Source organism: Gopherus flavomarginatus, chromosome 5 (assembly GCF_025201925.1).
Source record: "Gopherus flavomarginatus isolate rGopFla2 chromosome 5, rGopFla2.mat.asm, whole genome shotgun sequence".
In the NCBI taxonomy this organism is placed as follows: Eukaryota; Metazoa; Chordata; order Testudines; family Testudinidae; genus Gopherus; species Gopherus flavomarginatus.
The window spans coordinates 126,925,198-126,950,031 of record NC_066621.1 but is presented as its reverse complement, the minus strand read 5'-3'; the positions used below and the strand labels follow the sequence as shown (position 1 = coordinate 126,950,031).

The following is a 24,834-nucleotide window of genomic DNA, read 5'->3' as shown; positions in this document are numbered from 1 at the left end:
CAGATTGCTGCCACTTAACATTAAAAAGATCATAGAGCAGTTTTCAAACTAAGGGCAGGGGGAAAGCCGACAGGTGCGGAGGAGCACATGGTTCGGATATCCCTTAGAGGAAGATCTATTAATAGAGAATCTCTGTGTCCTAGTGAGGATGAGAGGATGGAAAATGATAAAATACAGGGAGGGTCTGATCAGAAACAGGCAAATAAAAGAGAGTCCCATTCAATTACATCATGTAATGGCAGACAGCTAAAAGGAGGCAATTTTTTAAAGTGCTTATTTTCCAGTGCTAGAAGTCTAAATAATAAGATGGGTAAACTAGAGTGCCTCATATTAAATGAGGATGTTGATATAATAGGCATCACAGAAACTTGGTGGAATGAGGATAATCAATGGGATACAGTAATACCAGGGTACAAAATATATCGGAAGGACAGAATAGGTCATGCTGGTGCGGGAGTGGCATTATATGTGAAAGAAAGCTTAGAATCAAATGAAGTAAACATCATAAATGAATCAAGCTGTACCAAAGAATCTCTATGGATAAAGAAATTCCATGCTCTAATAATAAGAATATAGCTGTAAGGTTATATTGATACAGTCTCCCACAGTATTCTTGCCAGCAAGTTAAAGAAGTATGAGCTGGATGATTGAACTATAAGGTGGATAGAAAGCTGGCTAGATCGTCGGGCTCAACGGGAGTGATCAACGGCTCCATGTCTAGTTGGCAGCCGGTTTCAAGTGGAGTGCCCCAAGGGTCGGTCCTGGGACCAGTTTTGTTCAATATCTTCATTAATGATCTGGAGGATGGCGTGGACGGCACTCTCAGCAAGTTTGCAGATGACACTAAACTGGGAGGAGTGGTAGATACGCTGGAGGGTAGGGATAGAATACAGAGGGACCTGGACAAATTAAAGGACTGGGCCAAAAGAAACCTGATGAGGTTCAACAAGAGTCCTGCACTTGGGAAGAATCCCGTTCACTATTACAGACTAGGGACCGAATGGCTAGGAAGCAGTTCTGCAGAAAAGGACCTAGGGGTTACAGTGGACGAGAAGCTGGATATGAGTCAATAGTGTGCCCTTGTTGCCAATAAGGCTAACGGCATTTTGGGCTGTATAAGTAGGGGCATTGCCAGCAGATCAAAGGATGTGATCATTCCCCTCTATTCGACATTGGTGAGGCCTCATCTGGAGTACTGTGTCCAGTTTTGGGCCCCACACTACAAGAGGGATGTGGAAAAATTGGAAAGAGTCCAGCGGAGGGCAACAAAAATGATTAGGGGGCTGGAGCACATGACTTATGAGGAGAGGTTGAGGGAACTGGGATTGTTTATTCTGCAGAAGAGAAGAATGAGTGGGGATTTGATAGCTGCTTTCAACTATCTGAAAGGGGGTTCCAAAGAGGATGGATCTAGACTGTTCTTAGTGGTACCTGGTGACAGAACAAGGAGTAATGGTCTCAAGTTGCAATGGGGGAGGTTTAGGTTGGATATTAGGAAAAACTTTTTCACTCAGAGAGTGGTGAAATACTGGAATGGGTTGCCTGGGGGGGGGGGGGGTGGAATCCCCTTCCTTAGAGGTTTATAAGGTCAGGCTGGACAAAGCTCTGGCTGAGATGATTTATTTGGGAATTGGTCCTGCTTTGAGCAGGGAGTTGGACTAGATGACCTCTTGAGGTCCCTTCCAACCCTGATATTCTATGATTCTATGATTCCCGACCATCTGACCAGGATCGTGATAGTAACTGTGAAATGCTCAGGGAGGTTAGAGAGGCTGTTAAAATTAAAAACTCAATAATAATAATGGGGGATTTCAATTATCCCCATATTGACTGGGTACATGTCACCTCAGGATGAGAGACAGAAATAAAGTTTCTTGACACCTTAAATGATTGCTTCTTGGAGCAGCTGGTCCTGGAACCCACCAGAGGAGAGGCAATTCTTGATTTAGTCCTAAGTGGAGCACAGGATCTGGTCCAAGAGGTGAATATAGCTGGACTGCTTGGTAATAGTGACCATAATATAATTAAATTTAATATCCCTGTGGCAGGGAAAACACCGCAGTGGCCCGGCACCGTAGCATTTAATTTCAGAAAGGAGAACTATGCAAAAATGAGGAGATTAGCTAAACAGAAATGAAAGGGTACAGTGCCAAAGTGAAATCTCTGCAAGCTGTGTGGAAACTTTTTAAAGACACCATTATAGAGGCTCAACTTAAATGTATACCCCAAATTAAAAAACATAGTAAGAGAACTAAAAAAGAGTCACCGTGGCTAAACAACAAAGTAAAAGAAGCAGTGAGAGGCAAAAAGGCATCCTTTTAAAAAGTGGAAGCTAAATCTTAGTGAGGAAAATAGAAAGGAGGATAAACGCTGACGAATGAAGTGTAAAAATACAATTAGGAAGGCCAAAAAAGAATTTGAGGAACAGTTAGCCAAAGACTCAAAAAGTAGTAGCAATTTTTTTTAAAGTACATCAGAAGCAGGAACCCTGCTAAACAACCAGTAGGGCCATTGGACGATTGAGGTGCTAAGTGAGCACTCAAGGACAATAAGGCCATTGGGGAGAAACTAAATGAATTCTTTGCATTGGTCTTCACAGTTGAGCATGTGAGGGAGAGTCCCAACCCTGAGCCATTCTTTTTAGGTGACAGATCTGAGGAACTGGCCCAGATTGAGGTATCATTAGAGGAGGTTTTGGAACAAATTGATAAATTAAAGGGCAATAAGTCTCCAGGACCAAATAGTATTCACCCAAGAGTTCTGAAAGAACTCAAATGTGAAATTGCAGGACTACTAACTGTCATCTGTAACCTATCATTGAAATCAGCTTTTGTACCAAATGACTGGAGGATAGCTAATGTGACACCAATTTTTTAAAAGGGCTCCAGAGGTGACCCTGGCAACTACAGGCCACTTCAGTACTGGGCAAATTGGTTGAAATTATCGTAAAGAACAAAATTGTCAGACACATAGATGAACATAATTTGTTGGGAAATAGTCAACATGTTTTTTGTAAAAGGAAATCATGCCTCACCAATCTACTAGAATTCTTTGAGGGAGTCAACAAGTATGTGCATGAAGGAGATCCAGTGGGTATAGTGTACTTAGATTTTCAGAAAGCCTTTGACAAGTCCCTCATGAAAGGTTCTTACACAAAGTAAGCTGCCATGGGGTAAGAAGGAAGATGCTCTCATGGATTGGTAACTGGTTAAAAGATAGGAAACAAAAGGGTAGATATAAATGGTCAGGTTTCAGAATGGATAGAGGTAAATAGTGGTGTCTCCCAGGGGTCTGTTCTGGGACCAGTCCTATTCAACATATTCATAAATGATCTGGAAAAAGGAGTAAACAGTGAGGTGGCAAAATTTGCAGATGATACAAAATTACAAAGATAGTGAAGACCCAGGCAGACTGTGAAGAGCTACAAAAGGATCTCTCAAAACTGGGTGACTGGGCAAGAAAATGGCAGATGAAATTTAATGTTGATAAATGCAAAATAATGCACTTTGGAAAGCATAATCCCAACTATGCATATAAAACGATGGGGTCTAAATTAACTGTTGCCATTCAAGAAAGAGATCTTGGAGTCATTGTGGATAGTTCTCTGAAAACATCCACCCACTATTCAGCAGCAGTCAAAAAAGTGAACAGAATGTTGAACATCATTAAGAAAGAGATAGAAAATATCATATTGCCTCTATATAAATCCATGGTATGCCCCACATCTTGAATACTGCGTGCAGACGTTTCCCCTGTCTCAAAAGAGATCTATTGGAATTGGAAAAGGTTCAGAAAAGGGCAACAAAAATTATTAGGGATATGGAACGGCTTGTGTATGAGAAGAGATTAATAAGACTGTGACTTCAGCTTGAAAAAGAGACGGCTAAGAGGAGATATGATTGGTGTATAAAATCATGACTGGTGTAGAGAAACTAGGTAAGGAAGTGTTGTTTACTATTTCTCATAATACAAGAACTAGGGGTCACCAAATGAAATTAATAGGCAGCAGGTTTAAAAGAAATAAAAGGAAGTATTTCTTCACACAACACACAGTCAACTTTGGAACCCCTGGCCAGAGGCTGTTGTGAAAGACAAGACCATAACAGAGTTCAAAAAAGTAGTAGGTAAATTCATGGTGAATAGGTCCATCAGTGGCTATTAGCCAGGATGGGCAGGAATGGTGTCCCTAGCGTCTGTTTGCCAGAAGCTGGGAATGAGCAACAAGGGATGGATCACTTGATAATTACCGGTTCTGTTCATTCCCTCTGGGGCACCTGACATTGGTCACTGTCAGAAGACAGGAGGATACTGAGCTAGATGGACCTTTGCTCTGACCCAGTAGGATCATTCTTATGTTCTTATGAAGTTCTTTCTGTATCACTTTCAATTCCGTTACAACATTGGGAGAAAATCCATAATAGTAAAAATTGTTCTTTAATTATTCCATTTATTCTGACTCAATTATAAAACATGTACTTGTATAATTTATGTTGCCTTACACCATATAACAGAAGAGAAAATATTTCTATCACTATGAAGAAGAATTTTGCTTTGCATAACAGTAACTGTAAACTGTGCATATTTTAAAACCTTTTTTCCTTCTCTTTAGGCAGGAATTTTCAGCATGAATGCATGTGAGGAGGGTTTTGCCACTGGTGGAAGGGATGGCTGTGTTCGTCTGTGGGATTTAAATTTTAAACCAATTACTGTGATTGATCTCAGGGAAACAGACCAGGGATATAAAGGTAAAATAGTGTTATCATTTTTGTTACACCATCAAAGAGGAAGTTCTTCATAGATTGATAAAGTAATGTCTATTTAAAAAAAAGTTAATGGAAATGTTTTATAAATGTATATGTATATTAATATGAAGAATTTATTTGCACTATAAGAATTAATAATTTGCAGTTCTATAATGGCCATTCATCTGGGGATCACTAAGCACTTCAAACATTCAATAAGACTCACAACAGTTTTGTGAAATAGTCACAGCACATAGCGCGGTAAGAGAAGTTTTCCCTCTGAGATGCAACTACTCTTAAGTTGTAACACAGCAGCTTTTTCACGGCATGCAGTAACACTGTATAACAATATAGGACAGAAAATGAGGACTAGTGTACTGAAACAGAAATTGCAGAGGGCATTTTGATAGTCATATTGCAACTAGCTATGCTGAAATTTGTCTAACAACAATAGCACTTATACACTCAGCATTGGTCAGACATAACCATGAAGGTGCCATATCATATGAAATAATCTCAAATCCTCAGTTTTATGACACATTGAAAAGGAGGCACCTCCAGCAATATATTTGTTTCTAATGTTGTCCTAAATATTGATTCAGTACTATCTCATGAAAAGAGTACAGACATACTGAAACATACCATCACTTTCAGCAGCACTTTTGTGGCAGGCCTCTCAGCCAATTGATGAAGCTGCTTGACCTTGTCATTTTTTACAATTATGCAAGATCCGAGTACATTGAAGGATAATTGGAGCTAGCCAAATATATTAGTATCAATAAATAACTGCTCTGATATACAGTAAAATAAACATACTATTTTTGAGCTGTTATTGACCTAGCATTCCCATTAAGATTCTGAAATATCCTGACAAGATGGATTGTGGTCCATTTAAAATGACCTGGAGTGGACAGTCAGTTTCTCATGACTGAGACAGTTCAAGAAGAAGAAATACCACAGTTAGGGTGGCCAACTGCAGCTGCTTCACTTCCTGCTGCTCTCCTCCTTCCCTCCCCCCCTAGTGCCAGAGACCAGTTACTGCAGGTAACAGGGCTTTTTGTGTCTGGTCAGCAGTGCTAACCAGACACTGCCAGGTTCCGTTTTTGACCAGAATCCTAGCAACCGTAATCAGAGTCTCTAAGCAAGAGCCAAATGTATTCAAATCTCTGCTTTCCCCCTACCTTCTTTCCAGGGATTTGGACAATAGCTCTTTTTATTTATTTATTTATTTTTTAAGGCTTCCTTTTGCTGCTTCTTCCCTTCTTTCAATCTAGCATTCAACAAGATTAAGGCTTTCAGATATCTTAAATAAGACTAGCATCCCCTGCCAGAAATTACTGAAATTTCATCAGTGGAACTTTGTGAACATGGCATTTCATGGAAAAATGTTACAGCACAGATAAGGATACCTGTTCATATATCTCCAAGTTTTTTTTTTAAAAAATGAGGAATTTACAAGTTCACAAAAAGTTTAATATTTTGTCTTTCATTTACCATTACTCTTATGCATAGTTTGAAAGGGCCACCACTGTTTGAAATGATTGCAAAGATTAACTCCTGCTATAGACTTTGAAAGTCTACTTAGCAAATATCCCGATACCTCTATCTAAAAGAAGACCATTTTATATCTTTCCACCTGTTCGCTTCTATCTCTAACAATTCCTTCATTAATTTGTTCACTCCTTCTCTATCTAGTGCTTTTTAAACCTATTGTTTAATTATTTCTGATACCTACTTTATGTTATGGGAGATGTCTCCAGGAGTATTACTTATTATTACATCTTATAATAATGTATTAAGTTCCCATTTAAAGTCCAATCTGGGTTCCAAGTAATGTCTTTATTATTAGATCTTTACGTTTGATTTAGAAAGAGGTAATCTAATTTTAAGTATATTTGGTAAGAATTAATGAAAGGAGTATAGTTGTTCTCTACTGTGTTTCCATCTCCAAGCCTTTGTTATCCCATTATTTCTAATATTTGTCTTAAGATATGTTCCAGTACTCTGAGTTAGATTTTAAGTAGATATGTATATTATTGAATCAATTTTAACATTAAAGTTTTCTACTATTATCTCTTCTTTTGAAAATGCAACTAATATTCAGAATAATATTACAATTGTCTCTGAACTTCAGTTCACTATTTTCCCTTCTAAAAAACCTCTTATTAGAAAATATCTTCCCTTTTTCTTCCAGTGATTTCTCTAATTCAAGTGTTGTTTTCCCACTAACAAAATTACACATCTTTCCCTTACTTTAGAAAAAGAAAAACATAAGTAGTGCAGTAGTGACTTCTGTATTGAGGTCACCAAACACTTATTGTTGTCAATTGTCTCTTGTTAAATTAAAAAAAAATTATTTTTTTTTTTTGGAAAAACTGGCCATTTTTAAGAATTAGGTAGTGATTTGCAACAAAAGCAAAATCTTGACGTTTGGCAGAGGGATAGTCCTGAAACCAGAATGGCATCTTGCTGGTGGTTGTAAAAATCTACTCAGATTTGGAAGAGTTAAAATCTGCAAAAAGTTTACCCCATAATTTTCTGAATGTTCCAGCTGCACTGTATTTGCTCCCAGGCTTCACTGAGCTTTCTAGATTGTTCTGAGGCAGCCACACAGACCTGAACTTCTTGATGGATCCTGCTGCACACCTTTTTGCTTCTGCTTTCCCTCATTAAAAGTCCCATTGACCTAGAGGAAAATGCATTGAGTTGGGCACTGGGAGACAGTTAATATAAGTCTCACTACTCCTATTGAGGCAGCAAAGAATCCTGTGGCACCTATAGACTAACAGACGTTTTGGAGCATGAGCTTTCGTGAGTGAATACCCACTTCTTCAGATGCATGTGGTGGAAATTTCCAGGGGCAGTATATATATGCTAGCAAGCAAGCTAGAGATAACGAGGTCAGTTAGTGTGCAACATGCTGGTGCAAGGTATGATACTCTGATACTCCTATTGAGAAGTTTTAATAGTTCTGTGCTCTTCAATGCCCTTATTATTGAGGGTTTTTCATTCCCTCATCTAATTAATTTGGATGTTCAAAAGCAGAAGTAAGTATTTCTTCCACTTTTCATTTCCAAACATTCTTAAAATTGTTAAGTATCAGAGGGCTAGCCTTGTTAGTGTGGATCTGTAAAAAGCAACAAAGAGTCCTGTAGCACCTTATAGACTAACAGATGTATTGGAGCATAAGCTTTCGTGGGTGAATACCCACGTCGCCAGATGCATTACAATTGTTTTTTTATTGTTTAGTCTCTAAGGTGCTTTAGTTTATGATAGCTAGGGTGTAAATTTTACTTTGCACCAGATGTTGCACACTAATTGGCCCAAGTGGACCCTACTGGCATGCACTAAAAGTTCCCTACTCTGCGATAATGTTACTGTTTGAAACAGGACTACATTAACACACAGTAAAGAACTTTTGGTGTGCTAGGATCCATGTGGGCCAGGCCAATTAGTGTGGACAACATTGGTGTGCATTACAGGTTATAACTCAGCTGGTGCAGACTAAGTTACTGTGTAGACAAGCCCTGCTTCATCAAGTGTACCCAGATGATTGTGTTGTCAATTTTCAGCTTTTTAATCTGGCTAAAATTCTTGTCTTCCACAAGCATCTAACTATTCCCAAAGGCTAATTTAAAGATATACTACTTCTGGTTTTCCAGCTTCACAAAATGACTCAGGTTATATCACATAGCACCATTTTTAAAAAAAACAAGTATTTAATTTCCACCTCTAATATTTATTGTATCTTATCTATAAAAATGAGTTCTTACTAGAATTTCTCTGTAAGCATGATATTTTTATCTTGTTTTCCATCTGAACATTCAACTCTAATATTGAATAATGGGGAGATTTTTTTCCAGTTGACATCAGATAATCTCATATTTGTTAGCTTATTGTGTACAACAAAGAAGTTTTATTTTTAAATTCAAAGAATGGTTTACCAACACCACAACTAACTACCAAAACACTTTAAAGAGCTTTCCAGGGGTGGGTGTTAGATTTTCCCCAGGCTGTTCTTCGCTGTTTTTTCCTTCGCTGTCTTCCAAAATAGAAGTAATAATAACAGAAGCTATTGGGCCCAATTATATTCTCCATGTTGGGAAAACCAGACAGAAGGCATTTTCCTTCTTTGGTACTGTGTAAACACCAGAAGATGGACACTTTGAATGCCCGTAGCCAGAAGAAGCCCAATTCCTTTTTGAGAGCCAGGTCACTGACAGAGACTCACAGAAAAAAAGTCTGGTACTGAGTTTAGAAATAAGCCAGCCCTAGCTAAATGTTCCCCAATACCGCATTTGTTGTCTAGCAATGTCAAGTTCTTCTTCGAGTGCTTGCTCATATACATTCCAATTAGGTGTGCGCGCGCCGCGTGCATGTTCGTCGGAGACTTTTTACCCTAGCCACACTCGGTGGGCCGGAAGGTTGCCCCCTGGAGTGGCGCCGGTATGGCGCCTGATATATACCCCTGCTGGCCCGCCCGCTCCTCATTTCCTTCTTACCGCCCGTGTCGGTCGTTGGAACTGTGGAGCACGGCTAGCTGTTCTCCACCTCCCTAGTGTTTCACTCCTGTGTAGTATCGTGTATATAGTTCTTTTATTGTAGTTATAGTTAGTGTTAAAATTAGTAATTTATAGTTCTGTATATAGTTATAGAGGATCGGGGGTTCGCCCCTTTTCCTCCCCCCAGTACCGGGGCCCTTGCCTGGTTCACCGGGTTTCAAACCTTGTGCGGCCTGTCATAGACCGATGCCCACAGGAGATCCGCACGACTCCTGTCTGAGGTGCCTAGGCGAGTCCCACCTTGTGGACAAGTGTCGGACCTGCAAGGCGTTTAAGCCCAGGACAAAGAAAGAGCGGGACAGTCGCTTAAAGCAGCTCTTGATGGAGGCAGCGCTGACTCCCCCATCGTCGGCACCGACTCCGGCACCGAGACCAAGCGTTTCCTCCGCTCCGGACCGCCCGGCACCGACAAAGGCTTCGCTTCCCCGCCCTTCACCAGCCCAACACCCCAGCCGGCACCGCTCCCTCTCCCCGAGGAGCAAGAAGCACAAGACTCCTGCGGCACCTACAACTGCACCGCAGTCGGAGCGTAATTCCAAACCGGACCGCCCGGCACCGTCATCTGCCGCAGCCCCGAGTACCGCCGCACCGTCGATTCCAGCTCCTCAGGAGCCGTTGAGTCCGGTGCCTCTCAGCTCCCCAGCACGACCTGCGGTTGATCTCGTCGCGCCCTCCACACCTTCTCCATGGCATGCGACCTCATTGCTCTCACAGAGCCCGAACTGCCCCAACCCCCGGCACCGCCGGTGCGGATTATTCAGTTGATGGGCAAGCCCACCATGGTGCAGCCGCGTTCGCCAGGCACTACCGAGCACCGTCGGTCCCGCTCCAGATCGAGAGACTACTCTCAGCGTCGTCGCTCAAGATCCCGGCGCCGCTCGCAGTCCCGGTACCGTTCCCCGCGGCACCAGTCGTACTCGCGGCACCGCTCGAGATCCCGGTTGCTGTCGTACTACTCCCGGCACCGGTCCAGATCGCGGCACCGACGCTCCTACCGCAGCCATTCCCGGCACGACAGCACACGGCACCGGTCGACCTCCCGGCACCGAGCTGGTAGCAGGTCCCGGTCCCGATCGAGATACCGCCACGACTCCCGGTACCACTCACCGGCACCGCGCAGAGGCGAAATCTATGGGCGCAGAGGACTGGCACAGTCATCATCAGCTCCTCTGTGGCCGTTGCGTCACTCGTCCGCCTCTCCACATGCGGACAGCGCCTCCTACGGGGGTTCTGATGCATAGGCCCACCTGGACCATGGACTACTGCAATGGTCCTTTTGGACGCCTTGGGCCTACCACCAAGCCCAGGGCGAGCCATTGGGCCCAGCACGCTCCAGCCATTCGGAGCACCGTGCACCAGAGGCCACAGTCAGCCGGCCTCCCCCCTCGGGCATGGAGGAAGACCCTGCGCATCCCCTGGCACAGCAGGATGTCCCAGAGATGGAGGTCCCTCAGGACGAGGCTTCCGTACAAGAACCACTCCTCCCTGGGTTATCTTCTTCCGTTTCCCCGGATGAGGCGGTAGCGGGCACATCATCATCGGGGCCCCCGCTGATTGATCTCTGGGCACATCAGGACCTTCTGTGGCGCGTTGCCCAAAATATAAACCTTCCTGTGGAGGAAGTTCCTGAAGTGGTGGACCCGGTGGTCAGCATACTTTCTGCAGAAGTGCCAACCAGGGTGGCCCTCCCCTTCATCAAATCCATCCAAGCAAAGGCGGACACCATATGGCAGTCTCCGGCCTCCATCCCACCCACAGCCCGCGGAGTGGAAAGAAAATATATGGTGCCATCCAAGGGGTATGAGTACCTCTACGTACACCCCGCCCCCTGCTCGTTGGTGGTACAATCAGTCAACGAGCGGGAGCGCCACGGCCAGCAAGCTCCTGCGCCAAAATCCAGAGAAGCCAGGCGCATAGACTTGCTCGGCCGCAAGATTTACTCTGTGGGAGGCCTTCAGCTCCGTGTGGCGAACAGCAGGCCCTCTTGAGCCGATACAGCTACAACACCTGGGAGGCTGTCGGCAAGTTCACTGAATTAGTTCCCCAGGACTCACGCCAGGAATTTTCAGCTCTCCTGGAAGAGGGGAAGAGGGTCGCCAGGACCACTTTGCAAGCGTCCTTAGATGCCGCAGATTCAGCAGCCAGAACGATGGCATCTGGTGTAGCCATGCGTCGAATATCGTGGCTTCAGGCTTCCGGACTACCGCCCGAGTTGCAGTATATGATCCAAGACCTGCTATTCAACGGGCAGGGTCTTTTCTCTGAGAAAACAGATCCCAGGCTACAGAGTCTGAAGGATAACCGGGTTATCATGCGTTCACTGGGAATGCACACACCCCAGACTCAGAGACGGCCTTTCCGCCCACAACCTCAGCACCCTTACCCCCCGCCTCGACCAAGACAGGATTTTACCCGGAGACGAGGCCGCCCGAACCGCAGACGTCAGTCGGGTCCTCAAGGGGGTAACAATTCTGGGTCCGCCAAACCACTGCAGGGACCCAAAGCAAACTTTTGAGGGTGCACCCGAGAGCAGAATACCAATCCCCTCCCTGGATCCTCTTCATTTTCTCAACCGCCTCCACCCCTTCCTGCCGGCGTGGTCTCAACTGACCTCGGATCGTTGGGTCCTGCGCACAGTGGAGTTTGGATACTGTCTTCAGTTTATTTCTCCACCCCCCTCCCATCCTCCCTCCTCGTCCCTCTTCAGGGACCCCTCTCACGAGCAACTTATCCAGGAGGTTCGCAAGCTCCTATTCATCGGAGCTATAGAGGAGGTGCCGGAGGAGTTAAGGGGCAAGGGGTTTTATTCCCGATATTTCTTAATCCCCAAGTCAAAAGGGGGCCTCCGACCCATCCTGGACCTGCAAGGACTGAACAAATTCATCAAAAAGTTCAAGTTCCACATCGTATCCTTAGGAACCATCATTCCTTCCCTGGATCCCGGAGATTGGTACGCCGCTCTCGACATGAAGGACGCATACTTCCACATTGCAATTTTTCCTCCACACAGGAGGTATCTGCGCTTTGTGGTAAATCAGGATCACTACCAATTTACTGTCCTCTCCTTTGATCTCTCCTCGGCCCCTCGGGTATTCACCAAAAGTATGGCGGTCGTCGCTGCTTCCCAGCGCCGTCGTTGTATTCACGTCTTCCCTTACCTCGACAACTGGCTTATCCGAGGCACTTCGGAGACAGAGGTGACCGGCCACATCGCCATCATCAGGGAGCTGTTTGTGAGTCTAGGCTTGACCATCAACCCAGACAAGTCCACTCTGGTGCCTACACAGAGGATAGAGTTCATCGGGGCAATGCTGGACTCCAACCTTGTGACAGCCAGTTTACCTCTGCACCAGTTCCAAGCCATAGTTTCACTGGTCAAAGGTCTACAAGCCTTTCCGCTTCTGCTCGAACTTGCCTCGCTCTCCTGGGGCACATGGCGGCATGCACCTTCGTCACGAGGCATGCAAGACTGCGCATGCGCCTGCTGCAGACCTGGCTCGCGTCGGTCTATCGGCCAGGCAGGGACGCCATAGACACAATCATAACGATTCCACCGAATGTTCTAGGCTCCCTCGGCTGGTGGACGACGTCCTCCCAAGTGTGTGCGGGCCTACTGTTTCACAACCCCCAGCCCTCCGTGTCCCTGACAACGGACGCGTCATCGCTGGGCTGGGGTGCACACCTGGGGACCCTGCGCACACAGGGTCTCTGGTCGCCAAGGGAGCTAACGCTCCACATCAATGTGCGCGAGCTGCGGGCACTCCGATTGGCATGCCAAACGTTTCAACGCCATTTACACGGCCATTGTGTTGCAGTGTTCACAGACAACACAACGGCCATGTATTATATCAACAAGCAGGGCGGGACTCGGTCCTCCCCGCTGTGTCAGGAAGCAATACGCCTGTGGGACTTTTGTATAGCCCACTCTATACATCTAGTGGCCTCCTTTCTCCCAGGAGTACGGAACACCCTCGCGGATCACCTGAGCAGATCCTTTCTATCCCACGAATGGTCCATCCGTCCGGACGTCCTTTATTCGATTTTCCGGAGGTGAAGGTTTCCCCGAATAGACCTGTTCGCCTCCAGATCGAACAGGAAATGCCAGGTGTTCTGCTCTCTACAGGGTCACTCCCCGGGCTCCCTGTCAGACGCGTTCCTGATCCCGTGGATGGGACATCTTTGTTACGCCTTTCCACCCTTTCCTCTCGTCTGCCGAGTCCTGATCAAGATCCGGAGAGACAGAGCCCCCCTCATCCTGATCGCTCCGGCTTGGCCGCGGCAGCCCTGATACACCATGCTGCTCGACCTGTCCCTGGCAGACCCTATTCCCCTGCCTCTTTGGCCGGATCTGATCATGCAAGACTTTGGCAGGATGCGCCATCCGGACCTACAGTCCCTCCGTCTGACTGCACGGCTCCTGGCTGGTTAAGCCAGTCCGAGGTGCGCTGTTCCACAGCAGTACAACAAGTGTTGCTGGGCAGCAGGAAGCCTTCCACGCATTCAACCTACCTCGCGAAATGGAAGCGCTTCTGCCACTGGTGCAACCAACACAACCATTCTCCACATTCTATAGTAGTCCCCACTATTCTGGACTATGTGTGGTCTCTCAAGCAGCAGGGATTGGCGATCTCCTCTCTACGGGTACATCTCACGGCTATATCCACCTTCCATCCAGGTGAGGCTGGCAAGTCAGTTTTTTCCCACCCTATGGTGTCAAGATTCCTTAAGGGCTTGGAGCGACTATACCCTCAGGTCAAATGGCCTACCCCTACTTGGGACCTGAACCTTCTCTTAACCAGGCTGATGGCGCCCCCCTTCGAACCCTTAGCCACATGCTCGCTGCCGTACCTGTCCTGGAAAGTGGCCTTCCTAGTCGCTATCACCTCGGCTACACGAGTCTCGGAGCTTTGGCACTGACTGTGGACCCTCCATATACTGTATTCCATAAGGACAAGGTATAGCTGCGACCACACCCGGCATTCCTCCCTAAGGTCGCCTCCGCCTTTCATGTTAACCAGGACATCTTCCTGCCAGTCTTTTACCCAAAGCCGCATTCCTCCAGACGGGAGCAACAGCTCCATTCTTTACATGTCCGAAGGGCTCTCGCTTTCTACATTGAGAGGACCAAACCCTTCCACCGTTCACCTCAATTGTTTGTGGCAGTGGCGGAACGCATGAAGGGCATGGCAATCTCCTCCCAGCGTATCGCATCCTGGGTGACATCCTGCATTCGGGCATGTTACGACTTGGCCCATGTTCCGATGGGTTCTCTTACCGCCCATTCTACCCGGGCTCAAGCTTCATCTGCCGCGTTTTTGGACCATGTCCCCATACAGGAAATCTGCCGCGTGGCCACCTGGTCTTCCGTACACACCTTTGCATCACACTATGCACTGGTCCAGCAGGCTAGAGATGATGCCGCCTTCGGCGCAGCGGTTTTACATTCCGCAACGTCTCGCTCCGACCCCACCGCCTAGGTAAGGCTTGGGAATCACCTAATTGGAATGGATATGAGCAAGCACTCGAAGAAGAAAAGACGGTTACTCACCTTTGTAACTGTTGTTCTTTGAGATGTGTTGCTCATATCCATTCCACACCCGCCCTCCTTCCCCACTGTCGGAGTAGCCGGCAAGAAGGAACTGAGGAGCGGGCGGGCCAGCAGGGGTATATATCAGGCGCCATATCGGCTCCACTCCAGGGGGCGACCTGCTGGCCCACCGAGTGTTGCTAGGGTAAAAAGTCTCCGACGAACGTGCACGCGGCGCGCGCACACCTAATTGGAATGGATATGGGCAACACATCTCGAAGAACAACAGTTACAAAGGTGAGTAACCGTCTTTTGTTGCTTCTGGCACCACTTTCAGTACCTGAGATTGACTCTATTGCCAGGACCTTTAACAGCTTTGATTTCATCTGTGGTATACACTATGCTCTTGGTACAACAACACCTCTATTGGTCCGCTAAACCCAGGATTGTGAGTTCAATCCTTGAGGGGGCCATTTAGGGATCTGGGGCAAAAATCTGTCTGGAGCTTGGCCCTGCTTTGAGCAGGGGGTTGGACTAGATGACCTCCTGAGATCCCTTCGAACCCATATTCTATGATTCTGTGTTGCAGTCAGGGACCTTCTTTCCCTCTCAGTTTTAGATTCATTGCTGTTATGGGAGGAGTTTCATTAGTATCCCATTACAGAAGGACTGGAACCTCTCCTTGTTCCTCTTCATACAAATCAAAATCTCGGTACCATCATTCTTATAGGAGCAGGTCCAGGGACAGGATGCCTTGCAGCTGGTCCCTAGTACTGTATCTGTTCCAACTGTGGCATTTTTGGAAAATCTTGTGGGGTTCCTCTGGACTCTAGGTCCTCATTGCCTATACCATGTGTCACCATGCCTCAGTGGGTCAGAACTGAGAATACTAAATTCAGGACATGCTGCTGAGAAATAGGACAGATACACCCCAAAACTGGTGATTATTTTTTCATAAGGCATACCAATCCAGCAACAAAAGTAAACTTTTGTCTCGCCACACTGGCTAACAGGAAGTCAGAAATGCAGCCTTCTTAGGTATTCCAGTCCTGGATTCAACACCCAGACACAACACTTAGTGATGAGTAGTTATTTAAAACCAATTTCATCAACCAAAGCGTTCTTCTGATTCCAAAGAACCAGCCACATACCCAAGTCAATATATAACTCAGATCTTACCCATTAATCATATTGTTGCCAATCCTTTAGTATCTAATATCTAAAGGTTTATTTATAAAAAGCTAGAAAGAGGTGAGAGTTAAAATTGGTTAAAGGAATCAAATTCATACAATAATTGCAAGGTTCTTGAATCAGGTTTGAAGCAGTGATGAAATAAACTGCTGGCTTGTTAAGTCTCTGGTTGCTCCCAAATGATTGGAAGGTCCTCAGTCCGTTGGTTAGAATGCTCCCATTAGGATAAGTCCGTAGGTCAGAGATCAGAGCAGGAAAGAGGCAAAATGGAAATGTTTCGAGGGACTTTTATAGCTTCTGCCCTGTTGAGGGAAACCTATTGTTCAAAACAAAGCCCTCAGCCCAGTTTGTGGAAAAATACAGGTAACAAGATGGCATTAGGGTCACATGATCTAGTCACGTGCCATTGCATGCTTTGCTGAGTTATAGCAGAGGCCATTATCCATACTCTAGAATGTTCACAAAAAAGTCCATCAGGTGTGGATTAGCCTCTTCTATGGTCCATTGTGAGTTAAGTGTTTTTTGATGAGCCATTCAGTTTGAATAGTCCCTTCACAATATGCTGGCCAGACTGGATGAAAATTACCCTGTGGGTGATACTACTGGAGCAAACGTATTTGAAATACGAGTACATAATCAATATTCATAATTTCAGATACAAAAAGGATACATGCATAAAAATAGGATAATCATATTCTGCAAACCATAACTTTTCTATTGACACCTTAGTTGATACACTTTGTACAAGATTTGTTGCAATTATATAACAGTGGTAGCAACAATGATCTACATGGTTATATTTTAATCATATAACGTCACACCATGTACCAATAAATCTTCATCAAGGCAATATACTGTACCTGATACCAATCTCAGTACGGATCCCAGTAAGCAGAGGATGTGCTTCCTTCAGTTGTTTCCTTCAGCTGACCCTTCCAGTGCAAAGATTCAGGAGACCGCAGAACAGAGGTACACTACAGTGCTTATGTACTCGTTTGCTTCTCCCTGGATGCGGCCACTGTCTCTGAATGATTCTCCCCATTTTTGGTTGATTAGATAACATAACAGGAACTTACGAAGTATATAGCCACCTTCGTTTCGTTTTCAGGTAGCACTAGTCCAGGGCAATCTACGCAAGTTAGTGGAATATTTTGCATACTGTGTGTCTTGCTTGAGTGACTTTACCTATTAACAATGCCATCTTGGAGCCTACAAAAATCCTTGGGCAAACTCCCTTCTTTCTGATGCCCACTGCCAAAAGTGAGACACAGCTGAAACTGGTAAAATTGCTTGTGTAGTAGACACTATTGACTAAAGCCAAAATTTAAGAATTTTGACATGCCTAGAGTTAGGCACCTAAATCTATATCTGGGAAACTAAATAAAAGTGATCTGGTTTTCAGAATAGTTGGTCACCTTCAACTCCTCTCAACTCTGTGTAACTTGTGGGTGCTCAACTCCACTGAAAATTAGGTTACATATTTAGGTACCAAAATATGTATACCAATCCCCAAGCCCACCCTACTCTATATATTGTTGTCAATAGGATCTGTTTTTCACTCTTTCAACTTGATTAGCTTCTTCTGATAATCAGATGATACATTGGTTGTTGTGTTGATGATTGTGGAAGGCAACCTTGGGTAGACAAGCTTGTGAGATGAAATGACACTTTTCTTTAACTTTCTGCTTATCTGTAATTCTTACGAAAGCTAAGAATAACACATCCCGTTGATATCTCTGTTGATGTCTTTCATGTAGTCTCTGCCAGCTCTGTCAGAAATACGAGTGTGCCCTTTGATTAGAAGTTGGGCTACTTGACTCATATTCAGAATATAACTATACATATTAGGAATTCAGTGGATTAAAACACACACTTTTATGTGCAAATGTCAATGTGCTGGATCATGCGTCTATTATGTTAAGATTTGATTACGCTTTCTTTACTCTGCTCTCCAATATGCAAGGCTCACTATTTCTATTAGATTTATGGCAATGCAAGAAGTGGAGGCTGGCATCCCTAAGGTAATGATGGATGTGTGGTCTGTTGTGGTAAAAAGTTTGTCCATGGCTGAAAGAGTAAGATGGTATTTATTATGCAGGTTAATTTCTGGTTTTTTCTTTCTTTTGTGGTTTTGACAGCTATGCTATCTATGCAGGGGTGAAAGTAACTCACAGGACTTACCTGAGTGGGGAGCTTGGAGGAGCCCTTTAAATGCCAGCCCCAGCCCGTCCACTGGACCTGTGGGCAGGATTTAAACGGCTCCTCCGGGCTCCCTGCTGTGGCAGAGAACTCAGAGGAGCCCTTTAAATCCCGGCCCCAGCCCGGCCGCCAGAGCTGCTGGCCGGGGCCAAGGCCAGGATTTAAAGGGCTCCTCCGAGTTCCCCACCACCTGCCCCGGCTGCCGCGACGGGCTGGAGCCGGCATTTAAAGGGCTCCTCCAGGTTTCCTGCTGCAGTGGCAATCTCAGAGGAGTGCTTTAAATGCCAGCCCCAGCCTGGCCACGGCAGAGCTGCAGGCCGGGATTTAAATCCCCGCCACAGAAGCCGATGCGGTCCAGCATGGCGTAGTAGCTCTTGCCGGTATGCCGTACCGTACCGGCTTATTTTCACCTCTGTATCTATGTGAAATGTTAAGTGGTTCCTAACAAAGCGCATGTACATGTATTTTTCCCATAGGTCTGTCTGTGAGAAGTGTTTGCTGGAGAGGAGACCATATTCTAGTTGGGACACAGGACAGTGAAATTTTTGAGATTGTTGTGCATGAACGCAATAAGCCTTTCCTGATCATGCAAGGGCACTGTGAAGGAGAGCTGTGGGCTCTGGCAGTCCATCCTACAAAACCGTTGGCCATGACTGGAAGTGATGACCGATCAGTCAGGTTAGCAACAACAACAATGCACAACTCCCAAATTAAATAGTTTTGATTGATGTCTTTAGTGAACTGTTCATCCAACCTATATCTGGCATTACTGAGATGCATTCTTTTGGGCTGATGTGGTACAGTACCTTTATAATTCTTATTCACATCATGGGTTTTTTTTTTTAAATGTGATAAAATTGCATATCTGACTTGTGACATTTTTGTTTAACTTAATGTATCTATATTTGTTAAATAGGGCTACAGTCCAATAAATTCTAGTAAATTATTTTCTTGTACATAGTTTTTTAAAACATTTTTCAAATTAAAATGTAGTGTCCTTTTTGCTAATCTGCTAGGAGATGCACTAATATAATAAAAAATGAACTGACACACTATTGTAAAATTCCATGCTTGAAAAGGCATGATTAGTATAAATTAGAAATTATTTTGATATCTAGTCACATACAGAAAGTTGTGCTACATTATGAATGATAAATAATAGAAAGGGGGCATTTGTATTGTAAATTTTTCAATTGTTCATTCAATAATCTATAACTAAATGAATAGTATACACTTTAAGCAATAGAAAATTCAGGTTTTACAAATAAGTACTGTTCTTTGTTAAGTACTTAACAAAATGAGTCTGCCTCTTCAGTTTCACAAATTAGGTGCTCAATCATACTCTTAAATATACAGGCACTTGTATGCAAAGCTTGTAACTTTGTTAGTTTTGAAAGTTGATAGCAAATGACTTCAAAATATAAGTGCAGTGCTGCATTCAGAATATATTCTATGAAGTTGAAATCTTCACTTTTTTAAAATCAGAAAACAGCCATTCCTTATATGATTTATTTAATATTTTATTTTAGAATTTGGAGCCTAATAGACCATGCATTGATTGCACGGTGCAATATGGAAGAACCAATTCGCTGTGCAGCCGTTAGTACTGATGGAATCCATCTTGCACTTGGAATGAAGGATGGCTCTTTCACTGTACTTCGAGTCAGGTAGGTACAAAGATTAGAAAACTATAAACAAACTATAAACTTTTTCTTAAGTAATTTATGCATATTCCTGTTTTGTTTTAGGTAGAAAACATGCTAAGGAAGCATTTAAACTTAAATTTCAAATACAGGTTCACAGGCTATTTATGTTTAGTTGTTACTCTGAAAGCATATTAAGAAAATTACATTTGTACAAGGAATAGTAAAATTTCTGAATTCAGAACAAGATTTTGTCAGGCACGTTTTTGAAACAGTGAATGTCAATATGATATTCTCTTTTATGCTTCTGACACATTTTCTTTCTCCACTACAGGGATATGACAGAGGTTGTTCATATTAAAGACAGGAAAGAAGCCATTCATGAATTAAAATATTCACCAGATGGCACATTCCTTGCGGCTGGCTCCAATGACAGCTCTGTTGATATTTATGGTGTTGTTCAGCGGTACAAAAAAGTTGGGGAATGTGTTGGATCTCTAAGTTTCATCACTCATATGGACTGGTCTTCAGACAGTAAATACTTACAGACCAATGATGGCAGTGGGAAAAGACTTTTTTACAAGATGCCAAGTAAGATTTTGTATTTTTATAATTTGCTTTATTTTATAAATTCAATCTACAATATATAGTTAATAAATCTTGGTTTGAAACATTGAGTTGGTGAGGGCATGGAAAATGAACAAAGATGTTATGGACCAAGTAATTATTCAGTGGATAACATGTATGAGAAGATTAGAGACTTGTCCATAATTTTCTGGGTGCTGGCTGGTGAGTCTTGCCCACATGCTCAGGGTTTAACTGATCGCCATATTTGGAGTCAGGAAGGAATTTTCCTCCAGGGCAGATTGGCAGAGGCCCTGGAGGTTTTTCGCCTTCCTCTGCAGCATGGGGCATGGGTCACTTGCTGGAAGATTCTCTGCAGCTTGCGGTCTTCAGACCACAATTTGAGGACTTCAGTAACTCAGACATAGGTTAGGGGTTTGTTATAGAAGTGGATGGGTAGGGTTCTGTGGCCTGCTTTGTGCAGGAGGTCAGACTAGATGATCACATTGGTCCCTTCTGACCCTAAAGTCTATGAGTCTGTAAATAGTCTTCCCATTCAGATTTGTCGTCATATTCTAGACTGTTTCAGTACTCTGGCTTTGGTAACCAACCATTTCTGAACCATAGTTGCTTAATTTTAATTAAATATTCTTATATTTTATTAGTAGCATGTTTGTTTTATTACAGTATTATTTTTAAAAAATTATTTGAAACCATGTTTTTTAGATCATTCTGATTTAGTATATCTTCTCACCCCACCTTTTTTAAAAAAGAGTAATTCTTCTTTGAGTGATTGTACATCTCTTCCACTTAGGTGTGTTTATGCCCAGTGCAGTTGAGCCAGACAGTTCTCTGTAGTAGTACCTGTCAGGGTGGAATATGCTTTCTGCACTTCATCATGTCCCCAGGCGAACGTATACAGGGTGACCCACTCCAGCCCCTCCTTCAGTTCTTCTAACAAGCAGCCAGAGGCAGCGAGAAACTCCTTGTGCTCTGTCACGGTTTTCCCTCTCATATTGAGATGTTTCTCTTTTGTAAGCAGATCATTCACAAGTGCAGTGAGATAGTAGTACATCTCATACATATATCACACAAGAATATTAATGATCAGTGAGATACTAGTTTTCCAGCGATATATTGCATTCCATCTTTTGGGTGTATATCATGAAAACAATGTGTTAGGTGTAATGAGTACATCAAGCCTGACGAGTTGCTGACACAAAGTCATGAACCACCAATGGACCTCTGTATCACAACTGGCAGATTGCAACTCTGCATGCTTCTGATTGCTTAACACTTGATTCTTATGGCTCTGGGGTATTATCATTTTCATGTAATCATTTTTTTTTACTTTTGTATCAATGATATTGAAAAATTTAAATGAGTCATAACATGTATAACTTCCTTAAGAAACTTCCAAACCAAAATGTATACAGCCCTTCCAATGTTCAGTATTGTAATTACATATGTTAGTATTACCTCCACTGCAGTTTTATTTTTTATTTGTACAACCCTAAATTAATCTCCTAATCTACTGTTTTATCTAACCAAAATTTGAATATGTAACTGAAAGTAAATGTAATGTGGTGTGCATTAATTAAACAGTTTTAAAAATAGAAGATTCTTTAAACTGGGACTAACTAGTTTTTCCTGGGGTAGTAAAAACCATGATTTACCTGGTAAAAACCACCTCTGGTAAATACCATGCTATCCTGGCCCTCCACAACTTGTCCCTGTTTCCCCCTGCTTCTGAACCCCATAGCCTGTCCCTGCTCTGTCCATTCCAGCCCACCCCTGTCTCCCTCTTCACTACTTTGCATTTAAGCATGTCAGTCTGCTTTTCCTCCTCTTGCATGGACAACAGAAGTGGGGCATTGAGAGAACAGAAGTCTGCCTGCTCTCAGTTTCGGTGCCTGGCACCATAGTGGCCCTAGCGCACGTCCAGACTAACCCGCGGCATCGGCGGGTTAAAATCGATTGCTTGGGGATCGATATATCGCGTCTAGTCTGGACGCGATGTATCGATCCCCGAGCACGCTTACATCGATTCCGGAACTCCATCAACCCGAACGGAGTTCCAGAATCGACACGGAGAGCCGCGGACATCGATGCCGCGCCGTCCAGACGGGTGAGTACCTCGATTTTAGAAATTCGACTTCAGCTACGTTATTCCCGTAGCTGAAGTTGCGTATCTAAAATCGATTTTAATACCTAGTCTGGACGTGGCCTATGACTGCAGCTCTGGAATGGTGCGTTCTCAGTCCAGTCAGCATATAAGAGCTGTGTGTGGATGGAGCATGTTCAATGCAGGTGGAACCATTGGAGAATGTTACCAACTTCTAACAAATCTGTATAAACTGAGAATTTTTCAGAGATGTATAATTTGGTCATATTTGATAGATTTTCAAGTTCCTGCTCAAAATCATGGAGGCGCTAGGGTTTCTCAATGAAAAGTTTATAAAGGTTTTTTTTAACAGGGGCCAAACAACACATTTTCCCCTACCTTTGTTCTTGGAAATGGCTGAACCATTTTTGCTGAATTTTTTTTTTAAATCAGCCTGAGGCAGATAACTGCTATGAAAAATTTTAGCCACAAAGTTTGGCAAAATTATATGCAGTTGAAAACTAGGTCTTATAATAGAAAGCAGTAATCAGTGTTGAATATAGATGTTGCCATCAGAGCTGCCCATAATAAAAAGAATGTTAAAAAATATAGTTTTACTGTACAATTTTCAACTCAGTCTGAGCTATATCTGAGTTCTGGTCATTTTTTGATAATTTTAGCTCCAAATTTATTAAAGGAAAAAGCAGGAGTGAATTATTAAAAATAAGTCTTTGCATTTATTTTTAGGTGGAAAAGAAGTAACAAATAAAGAAGAATTAAAAGGCATCCAGTGGGCTTCATGGACATGTGTTTATGGCCTTGAAGTTAATGGAATCTGGCCCAAATATTCAGATATCAATGATATCAATTCTGTAGATGGAAATTTTAATGGTCAAGTTTTGGTTACAGCTGATGACTATGGAATAGTAAAACTATTCCGGTATCCTTGTTTAAGAAAAGGTAATATCTTTGTTTGACTTAAATTATTTAATGAATATTTATAAAGGTTTGGGGAAAGTAGAAAAGTCTTAAGAGTTACATAAATGTCAAAGCTTTAGTCTTAGAATGTTAAAGTACAAATATGGAAAATAGTAATGATTTGATTAAATGAACATGTAATAGTGACTTACAGAATCTATGATCTTTGTGTGTGTGTGTGCTTTGGGTAAGAAAGTGATTTATATCACAGCAGGTTTTGTATGGCAGTAAGACACAGTTTCTAGAAATTTCAGTAGAAGAACAAATGCACTATAGGCATTCCTTTATAATTATGTTTGTTTTATCATGATTGCTGATCTGTCACGTTTCATGCTATGGATGAAATTGTGTAATTATGGAAAGTAAGAATAAAAGACCTTTGTGCAAAGAATCTCTGTGAGGGCTCTAAAAAAGTGAAGGAATTCACCCCCACACATGCACTCAGTGAAGCACAGTATCAGCACCCCTGATCCCATGAGCTACAGGAGTGTCTGCTGTGGTCTCACTCCATTCATATGCAGATCTAGGTCAGTGGATATTGGTAATTTTTATTCCAAGTAGGCATTCCCCCTTTTCTAATGCTTAGTGGCAGACTGGATCATTGGCTCTGGGTTAGGGGCTAGGACCATCCTTCAGGAGGAATTCCCAGAGGTCTTTGCCTCCAAACTTGCACAGGCAGTAGACCAAGGGTAGGCAACCTCTGGCATGAGTGCCGAAGGTGGCACGTGAGCTGATTTTCAGTGGCACTCACACTGCCCAGGTCCTGGCCACCGGTCGGAGGGGCTCTGCATTTTAATTTAATTTTAAATGAAGCTTCTTAAGCATTTTAAAAAGCTTATTTACTTTACATACAACAATAGTTTAGTTATATATTATAGACTTATAGAAAGAGATCTACTAAAAAGGTTTAAATGTATTACCAGCACGTGAAACCTTAAATCAGAGTGAATAAATGAAGACTTGGCACAGCACTGCTGAAAGGTTGCCGACCTCTGCACTAGACTTTCGGTCTGACCGTGGCCCTCACAGGAAACCCCCTTGCCCCAGGATGAAGCCTAGATGGCAGATACATTTTCCCCAGAGCTATTTTGGAGCCATTTTTCCTAGAGAAACCTTTAAAGAGGTAGTGTCCATTTACTGAGCATAAGTCCTGGAGCTTTTGAGCATAAAAGCAGTGCCAATAGAGGGACCATTCCTTGTGAAAGGAAGAAAAGCCCCAGTTAAATTCTTGAACAATAGGTTTATCAGCCCACACAGAGAGCGCCAATCACAACACATCATTCGTGTTGTTCTAGACAGTTCTTCGGCCAACTGCTGGCCAGGC

At 43.5% G+C, this 24,834-nt stretch overlaps 1 protein-coding gene across 4 annotated transcripts in view; it reads left to right on the top strand.

The window, feature by feature from the left end:
- Positions 1 to 24,834, top strand: part of EML5 (EMAP like 5) — a 301,390-nt gene that overhangs the window by 102,084 nt on the left and 174,472 nt on the right. For all 4 annotated transcript variants that reach the window (XR_007774428.1, XM_050953201.1, XM_050953200.1 and 1 more), the window contains exons 6-10: positions 4,610 to 4,745; positions 18,698 to 18,899; positions 19,751 to 19,888; positions 20,199 to 20,455; positions 23,280 to 23,492. Coding sequence is in view for 3 of the 4 variants with exons in the window: in XM_050953201.1 (XP_050809158.1) it covers positions 4,610 to 4,745; positions 18,698 to 18,899; positions 19,751 to 19,888; positions 20,199 to 20,455; positions 23,280 to 23,492 (946 nt within the window). In the remaining variant the exon portion in view is untranslated. The remainder of the gene's footprint in view (positions 1 to 4,609; positions 4,746 to 18,697; positions 18,900 to 19,750; positions 19,889 to 20,198; positions 20,456 to 23,279; positions 23,493 to 24,834) is intronic.